This window comes from Labeo rohita, chromosome 1 (assembly GCF_022985175.1).
Source record: "Labeo rohita strain BAU-BD-2019 chromosome 1, IGBB_LRoh.1.0, whole genome shotgun sequence".
Lineage (NCBI taxonomy): Eukaryota > Metazoa > Chordata > Actinopteri > Cypriniformes > Cyprinidae > Labeo > Labeo rohita.
Genome location: NC_066869.1, coordinates 25,644,676 through 25,656,798, shown reverse-complemented (window position 1 = coordinate 25,656,798; position 12,123 = coordinate 25,644,676). Strand labels below are relative to the sequence as shown.

Sequence of the window (12,123 nt, the reverse complement as noted above, 5' to 3'; positions counted from 1 at the left end):
TAACTTCCCGTTATATTCTTAGTAGTCTAATTGTAATTTTTTTTTTTTTTTTTTTTTAAACATTTCTTGATGAGTTTTTCATATAGTGATCCCAACTCTCTTCACATCATCTTCTCTAGACTCTTCCTCCCACCCCCACGTCCAGTCACACAGGTGGAAAGCAGCAAGTGTTCAACCCCACCCTACCGGAGCACGTCTACCAGAGCTGCTTCAACACGGCGGGGGACTGGAACGGCTCCTTGCCATGTCCCTCGCTCAAATTAGAGAACCTCTGGGATACGCACATGATGAAGAACTGGAACCCGTCTGTGCTGCTCCAGGAGCCCTTACCTGGTCAGTTGCACAAGTCACTTTAAAGATGTTTTGCACGCCTCAAAGCGGATAAAACTACACTTCCATTTTGATGTGGAAAGCTGTAACCAGTTTACGGTTCTACAGTTATTCAGGTGTTTAAAACATCTAATTAGAGCTGGTATAAAAGTTTCTGGTGATCGGATCATTCAGAATACATTCAGAAGTACACTTTGTCACCATGAAATCAAAATTCATTCATCTTTTCATGTAACATTTCACCGTTTATTATAAAAAATGTATTTGCGCTATATATATACACTACCGTTCAAAAGTTTGGGGTCAGTACATTTTTATTGTTTCTTTTTTTTTTTTTTAAGAAATTAATACTTTTATTCACCAAGGATGTATTAAGTTAATAATTAAAAGTTTATTAAAAGTTAATAATAAATAATTTACATTGTTATAAAATATTTATATTTTGAATAAACACTGTACTTTTTAAACTTGTTATTCATGAAAGAATCCTGAAAAAAAAAAAAAAAAAAAAAAAAAACAGGTTCCAAAAAATATTTGGCAGCACAACTGTTGATATTATCCAACATTGATCATTCTAATAATAAATCCGCATATTAGAATGATTTCTGAAGTGTACACTACCGTTCAAAAGTTTGGGGTCAGTACATTTTTATTGTTTCTTTTTTTTTTTTTTTTTTTAAGAAATTAATACTTTTATTCACCAAGGATGTATTAAGTTAATAATTAAAAGTTTATTAAAAGTTAATAATAAATAATTTACATTGTTATAAAATATTTATATTTTGAATAAACACTGTACTTTTTAAACTTGTTATTCATGAAAGAATCCTGAAAAAAAAAAAAAAAAAAAAAAAAAAAAAAAATCACAGGTTCCAAAAAATATTTGGCAGCACAACTGTTGATATTATCCAACATTGATCATTCTAATAATAAATCCGCATATTAGAATGATTTCTGAAGTGTACACTACCGTTCAAAAGTTTGGGGTCAGTACATTTTTATTGTTTCTTTTTTTTTTTTTTTTAAGAAATTAATACTTTTATTCACCAAGGATGTATTAAGTTAATAATTAAAAGTTTATTAAAAGTTAATAATAAATAATTTACATTGTTATAAAATATTTATATTTTGAATAAACACTGTACTTTTTAAACTTGTTATTCATGAAAGAATCCTGAAAAAAAAAAAAAAAAAAAAAAAAAATCACAGGTTCCAAAAAATATTTGGCAGCACAACTGTTGATATTATCCAACATTGATCATTCTAATAATAAATCCGCATATTAGAATGATTTCTGAAGTGTACACTACCGTTCAAAAGTTTGGGGTCAGTACATTTTTATTGTTTCTTTTTTTTTTTTTTTTTTTTTTTAAGAAATTAATACTTTTATTCACCAAGGATGTATTAAGTTAATAATTAAAAGTTTATTAAAAGTTAATAATAAATAATTTACATTGTTATAAAATATTTATATTTTGAATAAACACTGTACTTTTTAAACTTGTTATTCATGAAAGAATCCTGAAAAAAAAAAAAAAAAAAAATCACAGGTTCCAAAAAATATTTGGCAGCACAACTGTTGATATTATCCAACATTGATCATTCTAATAATAAATCCGCATATTAGAATGATTTCTGAAGTGTACACTACCGTTCAAAAGTTTGGGGTCAGTATTTGCCCATGTGATCTTTAATCAAAAACATCTTTCCTTCCCCCTCCAATAATCTGTCCTTCCTTCACTTTTCAATCACAGGAGATCACAGCAACTAGCAAAAAACAAGAATCTAATCAATTTCTGATGGACAAAACCATGTCTCATCCTACATTTTTTTTTTTTTTTTTTTTTTTCTTCCCCTCATTTAGGAAGCTGTTTCAGTTGGATGTACATCACAATAGAGAATTTTCTTCTCAATTGACTATTCACAGTTTGATTGACAGGCGATCTGAGCAATCATAACGCTGAATCCGGCATTCTGTTCAACAAACAAATCAGGCAGGAGAGTAGATTAACTTCAATGGATATAAACCAAAAAAAAAAAAAAAAAAAAAAAATAGAAAAATAATAGGCATCTTTCCGCAGTTGAAATAAAATGTTACGATATTCATTCTTGTTTTTTTCGTGCTTTAACTAAAGACGATTGGTTCACGTGTCATTGATCTAATAAGGCAATACACTAATCTGTCATGACACACTGAAGAGCCACAAAATGCTATTTAAAAAATGACAATATTTGCATTTGTTTCATACCAGAAGTAACCTGCTCTGTGTTGTCTGCCGGCATGCTGTCAGTTTCTTCTTTGCTCCGCAATATATTTTTCACTGCGTTAGAGCATGATTTGTAGCGTGAGAGCAGAATTGTTTGTCGGACATAGCAACAGTAACTAAGGAGGGTGGGTTTTTGCGAAGGGTCATTTGTGTTGTATACCCAACTGAAATAGATGACTGGAATTTTGGTTTCATGCTGACTTTAAAAAATAAGCATCTGTGGAAGAACCTTAAACATCGATTGAACTGCACAAAGCATCTTTAAAAGGGATAGCTGATCGGAAAAAAATATTTTTTGGGTGGACTAACCCTTTAAAATTAAAAAAAAAAAAAGGTTCTTAAGATGTTTAAAATGTGACCCTGGACCACAAAACCAGTCATAAGGTCCACGGGTATATTTGTAGCAAGAGCCAATAATACATTGTACGGATCAAAATGATTGATATTTTTTTTTTATTCCAAAAATCATTAGGATTTTAAGTAAAGATCATGTTCCATGAAGATATTTTGGAAATTTTCTTTAGTAAATTTTGATTAGTAATATGCATTCCTAAGAACTTCATTTGGACAACTTTAAAGACAGTTTTCTCAATATTTACTTTCAGATATTCATATAGTTGTATCTCGGCCAAATATTGTCCTATTCTAACAAACCATACATCAATGGAAAGCTATTTATTCAGCTTTCAGATGATGTATAAATCTCAATTTCATTGACCCTTATGACTGGTTTTGTGGTCTAGGGTCACAAATGTTCTTCACACTAAGGAAAATTGTTTTGTTTTTTAAAGAACTGTTAATTGAAAGGTTCTTTGAGGAACAAAAAAAATGGTTATTTTATGTCATTCTCACAAAACTTCACTGTTTGGAACATTTATTTTAGGAGTGTATTATGCTGCTTTTCCACTGCATGGTATGGCACGGTACAGCTCACTTGTTATGTGTAGAGTACCTGGTACTTTTTTCAGTAGCGAGCCGTACCGTTACCAAAATGTGACATGTAAACACAGCTGATCAATGATTGGCCTTAGAGAGTCGAACTTTGAACTTATGACACCAGACCCACAACTTTTTTTGGAACGAGCGCACTTTTTTTTTTTTTCTTAACAACCAAAAAATGTCTGTTTCCTGGTCTGTTGAGAAAGTACAGACATTCCTCTTGTTGATAGCTGAGGAGCGGATCCAGCAAGAGCTTGATGCGGTGATGTGTATAATCCTGGTCACTCTAAAGTGGTACTAAACTGCTGTGGAATCGCAAACTGAGCCTAGCGAGCCGTGCCGAGTCGTTCCACGCAGTGGAAAACTGCATTTGATTAGATCACATTTGTAGTTCAAGCACTAATGTGTCCCGGACAATCACAAAGAACCACCTACTCACCTGTCAGCCGAACACTGTAGTAAAATAAGGGCTTCAAACCTGGCCAGTTACATGTGGCTTTAAAGGAAATGAAGTGTCAGATCAAATAATTTGGAAGAGCACAATGCGCATACAGGACCAGGATTGTGTTTAGATACTTCAGATACTTGACTAAAATAACTGAGAAGTAAGCTTGAAATGTTGTATTTGTATCCCAGTCCATTCAAAATTCATATCAGGCCACATACACACTTAAGTGTTTTGGCAGTGACAGCTGCCTTGAAATGCCTGAGTGAATCTCTAATTATTTTCTAAATATAAATGGGATACAAGATTCACTCAATAATTGACATAGTAATAATCATAGTTAAAGTTTGACTTACTGATGCCGTAAACTAGAAACTGCAAACAATTTAGATATTTGGCTGCGCTGTTTTCGACAGTAGTAGTAGTATTAACAATCAGAGTCGTTTACTCACCTAGTCATCATTAGCGAAATGGTGCCCACGGAGGAGGTGTGTTGTGTTTATACTCATTAAGCTGTTGCGTGCTGGACTGTAATTGATGGGTTTCCCCGAGACCACAGGGCTGGTGGTGAGAAATTGTTGGAGAGAGATCAAAATTTGTGAATGAGTCAAAACGCAATTTTCTAGCACCACACCTTAGACGTGCTGTCTTGTGTCCAAAAGTGGGTGAAGTCACTTCATTGCTCTATACACATTATGTGTATTTTACATACGCATATGGCTTTTATCATTTTCAGTATCTCTCTGACCATGAAACTCTTCTTCTTATCAAAGGTGACATGCTGGGCCCTCCCCTTCCCGACGTGCCCCTTCTCTCCTCCAGTTTGGACCCTAATGTCAATCCCCACCCTCTACTAGATGGCAAAGAGAAGAAGAATGGCGCCAAGAAAAAGTGTCTCTTCAACTACCAAGATGCCTTCATGGAGGCGAGTGAAGTGGTGATGGCCACTTCCTCTGCCACCTCCTCTGTCTCCAGTACCGCCACCACTGTCCAGTCGAGTAATAATCACTTCCACATTCCTAAATGACCTATTATGAGTATTTAGATTGAGTTTTTGCTTTCCTGTGCTTATTTTCTTTCTTTTTGTCCCTTTTTTTAGATGAAGTTTTCCATAATTTAGGTAAAGAGGACCATAGACATCCCACTCCTGTTGCTCCTAGGAATAGTCCCACCAGTCTCACGTCTCTCCCACCTCTCAGCGGAACCTCACATCCTTCTTCCCCCAACACACACCTACCCAGTATAGGCACCCAGCCCTTCACAAAGACTGTATCTCAGACTGATGTCTATCAGAGTCTGTGCTTATCTGGTGAGCAGCCAGCCGCCCCGGGCGATTTAGTCAGTGGTCCAAATAGCGTGTGCAGGTCAGTCCCCCATCTATATCATTCTATAACTTTCTCTATGTGATGTTCGTGCTGTGCCCGCATCCAAAATACACAGACAAGCTGCTGTATATAAAAAAAACTAGTTTTTTATAAAATCACCAGAATATGTTCTGGAGTTGAGTCCGTATACTCACAGTCAGGATGTTTTTGTCAGTGATCCAGACTGTGAGGGTCATCGCTGTGAAGGGAACGGAGGCTACGAGCACCAGCCTTATGAAGGAGAGGAGAGCCAAGATGAGGACAGCAGCTCGGAGCACAGCTCCTCCACCTCCACCTCCACCAATCAGAAAGAAGGAAAGTACTGTGACTGCTGCTACTGTGAATTCTTCGGTCACGGAGGGGTACGGAAACAGACTCATTTGACTTTCACCAAACTGCTTAGTTAAAAGTCTTACTAATTAGAATAGGGTGGTGTGACCAAAGTTTACATCATAGTATAAATGATTAAATGTAACATGATTCACATTAAAGAAATTTTACACAACATGATGGATACAAAAAATGATTTGTATATTAAATTATAGGTAATGTCTGTTTTTGGAAAATCACATAATTTAAATTAAATAATAATAATATTTAGGGCTGTCACTAATGATTATTTTGGTAATCGAATAATCAGTTGATTATGCTGACGATTAATCGAGTAATCTACTAATTATAACTTTTTGGTGTAATAAAAATAGACCTAAGTGAACAGTAGCCTTTAAAATGATTTAAAATTCATATGTAACAGCAGCGAGGCAATACATTATCAAAGTTCAAGTTTAGAAAAGTTATCAGAAACAAGTAATCACAGTTTTATTGAACAAAACTGTTGAAATACATAATATATTATAACCAATCGAGCTAATTTACATTATGCATTATAACAAATGCTTCCAGAGGGCACCAATGGCATGTTGATTGTTTTTACACTTTACTCGAACAGAATCGAGGAATCATTGCAGCCCTAATAATAATAATAACTGCTAGTAATTAAATAAAATGTAGATTTCAACTGATTATATTGCCTGGGATATATAAATACCATTTTGGCTGTAAAAGATACAACTTGTTTATTTGAATCTGTCTGAATCTGTTGATATTATATATTAAGTGTAATTTACCTTTGCAGTCATCTAACACTTACATTTTACAATTTCTTTTGAGAAAAACTATTGTCATATCACATACAAACTAAACATCAATTAAAAAAAAACCTGTTTGGAACCTGTTTGAAACAAACTGTGACAGAAATACATGAATTAATGTACTGATACTACTACTACTACTACTACTACTACTACTACTACTAATAAAATCATTAAAACATTATTTTTAAGGAAAATTTACCAGAAAAGTATTTACGAAAAAAATTTACAACACAGTATTTCTGAAAATAATTAATAAATAAAATAATAAACCTAAGGATTTCAACAAACTATCTGTTTATTATAGATGCTTTTGATTGTTGAAATTTAATGAAACCATTCAAATTTAATCCAGAAAATGGAAAACACAGAATTTGGTAAAAATAAAACTGAATTTGATAAATAAAACATAATTGTAAATGCAATTTTTGTTAAAGTTTTAACAAATTGCTGTTAAATTGCTGTTAAAGTTAAATTTCAGTTAATTCAACATGCTTTTTGATTGATATATTTAATATAACCATTAAAACGGAGTCTAAATAATTTACAACAAAAAAAAAATGGAATTTGGGAAAAAATAAATCAGATTTCATAGGGCCCGAGTTATAGTCAGACACTTGTGTCATTAATGGATCAGTGCATTCACTTATTTCCTAACCATATCAGTTTTTCATGCTCCACTGCTTATGTAAATTAAATCATTAAAGAAATATTTGTGGAAGTAGTTTGTGTTAACCATTTATTGTTGAAGGTGTCATGAATAAATAAGCTAATCAGGCTTATGTTGTTTGTGGTGCGCAGCCCCCTGCCGCACCCACCAGTAGGAACTATGCAGAGATGCGGGAAAAGTTGCGACTCAGGCTGACTAAGCGGAAGGAGGAACAGCCTAAGAAAGAAGAATTGCTGCTAGAGCGGGACGAGGTGGAGGACCATCGCAAAGTAGAGGACCTGTTACAGTTCATCAACAGCGCAGACAACAAACCAGCCAGCAGCTCCAAAGCAGCCAAACGTGCCCGTCACAAACAGAAGAAGGTAAACTCATTGTGCAATTGGGAAGTATGCTCTTCTGTTGAAATCTGTTAATCATAAAACTATATTAAAATGCAATGCAACTGTCCTTTTAATGTTTCTTTTTTTTTTTTTTTACTTCCTCATAAGTCTGGAAAAACTTTGGAAAGAGTAAAATGTCAAATAATATGTCAAATAATTTGACCTTTATAGGACAAAGCAAGATTAGTTCAGGTTGTAAAATGTCATGTTGATCCAAAAAGCTTAATGATATTTATGAGTAATTCATATGTTCTTTTTTAAAAAATACGAAGTAGTCATGGGATCAAACTGTCTTTGGGTTTGTTTGGTTGCAGATGGAGGAGAAAGCCCGTCTAGAGGCGGAGGCTCGGGAACTGGAGGAGCAACAGCAACTTCTAAAGGAGCAGAGGAGGCGGCAACAGGAGGAGGAGGCGGCGCTGAAGCAGGAGCTGCTCCATCTGCAGGAAATGCAGCAGTTGCGGGCATCTAAGAAGAAAAAGAAAGACAACAAAATCAAGGAGGTAACCAAGTGTGAAAATCCTTCTCTCGTTCCGACAACCAACAGCCCTCAGCCTCTTCAGCAGACCGCACAGAGCGTTTTAGAAAAGAACTTGCAAAACGGCAAAACACAGCTACTGCACAATCTCATCCGTCTCAGTCCTAAGGAGCCTCGTCTAGAGCCTGAATCCCCCACCGTTGGGAAGAACGGCCCATTGCAACAGCCAAGCCCAAAGACTTGCAAAGAAAGACCTTCAGAGTGTCTTGCCCTCCAGAATGGCACCTCCTCCTACCCAGAGTCCTCCCATACCAAGGTCAAACCCAAACAGCATGCAAATGGCTCCAAACCCAACAGTGAGGCCACAAAGAGGCCAGCTGAGACCTCCAAAGCTCCAGAGCTTCCCAAAGCCGGGAATGCAGCCAGCCCTCAGACTGACGCCAAAGCCAAGCAGAAAGCTTCAGACGAGTCGGTGACCGAGATCAAGAGGGACGAGAGGACTAATGGGAAAAAGCCACAGAATGGAGCAAAAGATGAGAGGAACTCTCCCGTTATTGAATCTTCAGCTTTAGACCCTCCTCAGCAGAATGGCAAAATCCCAAACAATGAGTCCCCTCAGCCCAAAAGCAAAGCCAAGAAGAATAAGAAGAAAAAATCAGACAAGATGAATAACTCAATAGGTGAGTGTTGTGAAGTTCCAAATAGCCTTAAAAGGTCAGTTCACCCAAAAATGAAAATTAGCCCATGATTTACTCACACTCAAGGCGTCCTAGGTGTATATGACTTTCTTCTTTCAGTCAAATCCAATCGGAGTTATATTAAAAATTGTCCTAGCTCTTCCAAGCGATGGCGGTGGGTGTTTCTGTTCAACAGTCCAAAAGAAGCCCAATAAAGTGCATCCATCCATAATAAAAAGTGCTCCACACAGCTCCAGGGGGTGAATAAATGCCTCCTGTAGTGAATCGATGCATTTTTGTAAGAAAAATATCTATATTTAAAATGCTATAATCACTTTTCTTTAGCCTGTGCCAACTGTCATAAACGAAAGCCATTCCGGGTAGATGACATAGGGCGTATGCATTTCAGTATAGAGGTTTCAGCCAAGAAGAGACTGGTTTCCCTTTACTAAAGTAAGAAAACTTTGCTTCTGTAAACAAACCTTGGTTTTCGCGAGATCAGCTGGGCATGCACAACGCATACGTCCTATGTCATCCGCTAGGAATTGCTTGCACATATGACAGTTGGTGCAAGCTAGAGAAAAGTGATTATTGCATTTTAAATATGGATATTTTTCTAAGAAAACAGGGCTCTACAGTGCGAAAACTACTGCTTGACTATGAAAATATTTAGGAGCACCATGTGCGACTGACCCGATCAGCATGTTTGTGTTTGCGCTGATGGGAACTTCAAAGGTTTCTACGTGTTTTTGCAACATTGAGTAATGTATCACAGACATATCTGACAAATTCGTTCATAAAGTGTAGAGAGAGTGTAAATAAGAGATTCATTGTGCAGTGTAGAGAGCTTCGTTGATTATAATGGAACTTCGTGAGATCGCAATGAACTGAAGATGAATCACAGCTTTGAATGATTTTGAAGTTTGTAAATGAAATACTGACTTAATACAAGAGTTAACTAAACAAGAAGTTAATATTAATTGACTTACATTATCTGACTATAACACTATTGCCTGATTTTGCTCTATTTCGTCATCAAAAATAGTCTGAAACAAGTCACAACTGAGTCGCTGCGCATCGCCATTCAAACGCTGTGGTGTTTCGTTTATGAATGAACGTGCGTTTTTAAATGAATCTAGTGAGTCAATGATTCATTTTCCCATTCAAAGAGTCACTTACTTTATTCCTGAATGAATCAGCAGTTCTAACGAATCAAATGAATGATATGATTCAGTAATTAAAGCAGTGACTTGTCGCCACCTACTGGCAGATTTAGTTTTAGTTAGTTTTTAGTTATTTAAATCATTTAATATTTCTATATTCAGAATTTTATATTTAAAACATTAATCTCAACATGAATTTATGAATTTGACTGCACTCATGCCACCTCTGAACCTCATTAAACATATGAAAATACACCTACAAGCCATTTTTGTGTTCTTCTGTGCCACCTCTGTAGTACAAATTAATTTTCGTAATACTGGTTTCATTTGATTGGTAACTTGTTCTTATTCTACTTGTTCTTATTCTATTGTTTTAATGAAACATTTCAAAAATCTAATAAAAAAAAAATACATAAAAGATGACATACTTTTAATAAAGTTAGAAAAATGCCACTACAAAGGTAAAACACTTGTAAATCACTTTAAGGTGTCAAATATCACCTCGTAATGGGAAGGCTAATTTTTGATCAGATTTTTAAATTATTGATTAGAAGGTGCTCCTAAATTGTTTAAGTTGGGAGCACAAGTGCTCCTAAAAAGAAAAGTAAGCGTAGAGCACGGGAAAAACGCATCGATTTGCTACTGGTGGCCTTTATTCACCTCCCCTTGAGCCATGTGGAGCACTTTTTATTATGGATGGATGCGCTTTATTCAAGTCAAAAGAAAAAGAAAATCAAGTCAAAACTCTCTTATTGTCCAACAGATGATGTATTTCTGCCCAAAGACATCGATTTGGACAGCGTAGAAATGGATGAGACCGAACGCGAGGTGGAATATTTCAAAAGGTACTGTTTGGCATTATTCTGTAATGTTTTACTCTGGCATTCATGACCTTTTGTTCTCCAGCAAATTCATTTTTCACCTTTTCGCAGGTTCTGCTTGGACTCGGCGCGACAGACAAGGCAGAGGTTGTCCATCAACTGGTCCAATTTTAGCTTGAAGAAGGCCACGTTTGCTGCCCACTAATGGGTCTTCCTTTTGAGAGACAATGGCAAGAATCGATAAGCGTTCCTCCGGTTTCTTCTCTCTCTCTCTCTCTCCCTCCCATGTTTCTACAGACTGACTGCTGACCCCAGTGCTGCTATGCTTCAACTGCTCCTCCGGTCTACATTATCCATGCCGCCTTGCCTTGTCCTTGTTGCTGTGGGTTCCGCAGAGAACCCAAAACGGGCTTATATTCCTGCAGTACTTCTGGAGAGAAAAAAAGAGCAAAGTCAAAAAACAACCACAAAATGCTACTCTATAAGTTTAGCCCTATTATTTTGTTTTCCCTTTCTTCTTTTAAAAAGCGTGTGTGCTATTTGTCAGTGAGTGGGCCGTTTTCCCTTAGGTCTGTGCCATGTTCTGGGTTTTCTCTGGCTTTGTGTACAATAGGATGAAGGCACTGCAAAAGACATGCTTTGAGAAAAAAAGATGAATATGAAAAAAAAACCAAAAAAAAAACCAAGAGATCATTTTATTCAGATCAGCTGTGGCTTTGCTCACCTTTGCACCTAGCACTGCACTTCCTCACAATTTGTTGTCAAGAAAATCAGACCGGTCAGCTTCACGTCATTGCCCCGTACCTCTCCCTTTATTGGGAGAACGGCTAATACTTGACAATGTTCACGTCAGTTTTCAGTTCCATTTAAAATTGTTCAGTGTAACAACTGTGTTCAAGTTACCATTTTATTTTATTTTTTTTTGTTTCTTTTCTTTTTCCAACTTGTACCAAGCTTGTATCAGAATACTTTCAGAATTGAATCGAAAAAGAACAATACTCACACTATCAATCTGTTATAGAGTGTATATTGTATTAACACTGAAGCCGGACTGGCTACTTTTTAACATATTGTTAAGTAATATTAAAATCTTGTCTTTCTTTTTGAAAGATGGAATACAGTAGAGTGGCAGGACATTTCTATGTGTCGTCTTTTTTCTCATTTGGCATCTTGTGACAATTCCTAACCTTATTCCAATCAAGGGGAAATACAAAACCAACTGCAGATCAACATGAAAGGAGCAACCTAACACCCCTAATTTGCATGACTTGGCACCTTGCTACGGGTCCGTCCCTGTTGTTCTGGTAAGAACGGATGCATGTGAAACACCACAACCTTTTCACTCACTGTTTATGGTTTTACACTGACTGCATCTCATTACTTCAGCAATCATAACATTGGTAATAATAATAATGCTCTTGCACACATTCTACATCATTTG

At 36.1% G+C, this 12,123-nt stretch overlaps 1 protein-coding gene across 1 annotated transcript in view; it reads left to right on the top strand.

Moving 5' to 3' along the window:
* The window catches only part of fam193a (family with sequence similarity 193 member A), a 28,670-nt gene extending 16,852 nt beyond the window's left edge, over positions 1–11,818 (top strand). The window contains exons 16-23 of the mRNA XM_051111453.1: positions 120–333; positions 4,755–4,979; positions 5,081–5,345; positions 5,521–5,707; positions 7,298–7,528; positions 7,861–8,701; positions 10,625–10,706; positions 10,794–11,818. Coding sequence (XP_050967410.1) covers positions 120–333; positions 4,755–4,979; positions 5,081–5,345; positions 5,521–5,707; positions 7,298–7,528; positions 7,861–8,701; positions 10,625–10,706; positions 10,794–10,887 — 2,139 coding nt within the window. The 3' untranslated portion in view covers positions 10,888–11,818. The remainder of the gene's footprint in view (positions 1–119; positions 334–4,754; positions 4,980–5,080; positions 5,346–5,520; positions 5,708–7,297; positions 7,529–7,860; positions 8,702–10,624; positions 10,707–10,793) is intronic.
* Positions 11,819–12,123: the final 305 nt, after the last annotated feature.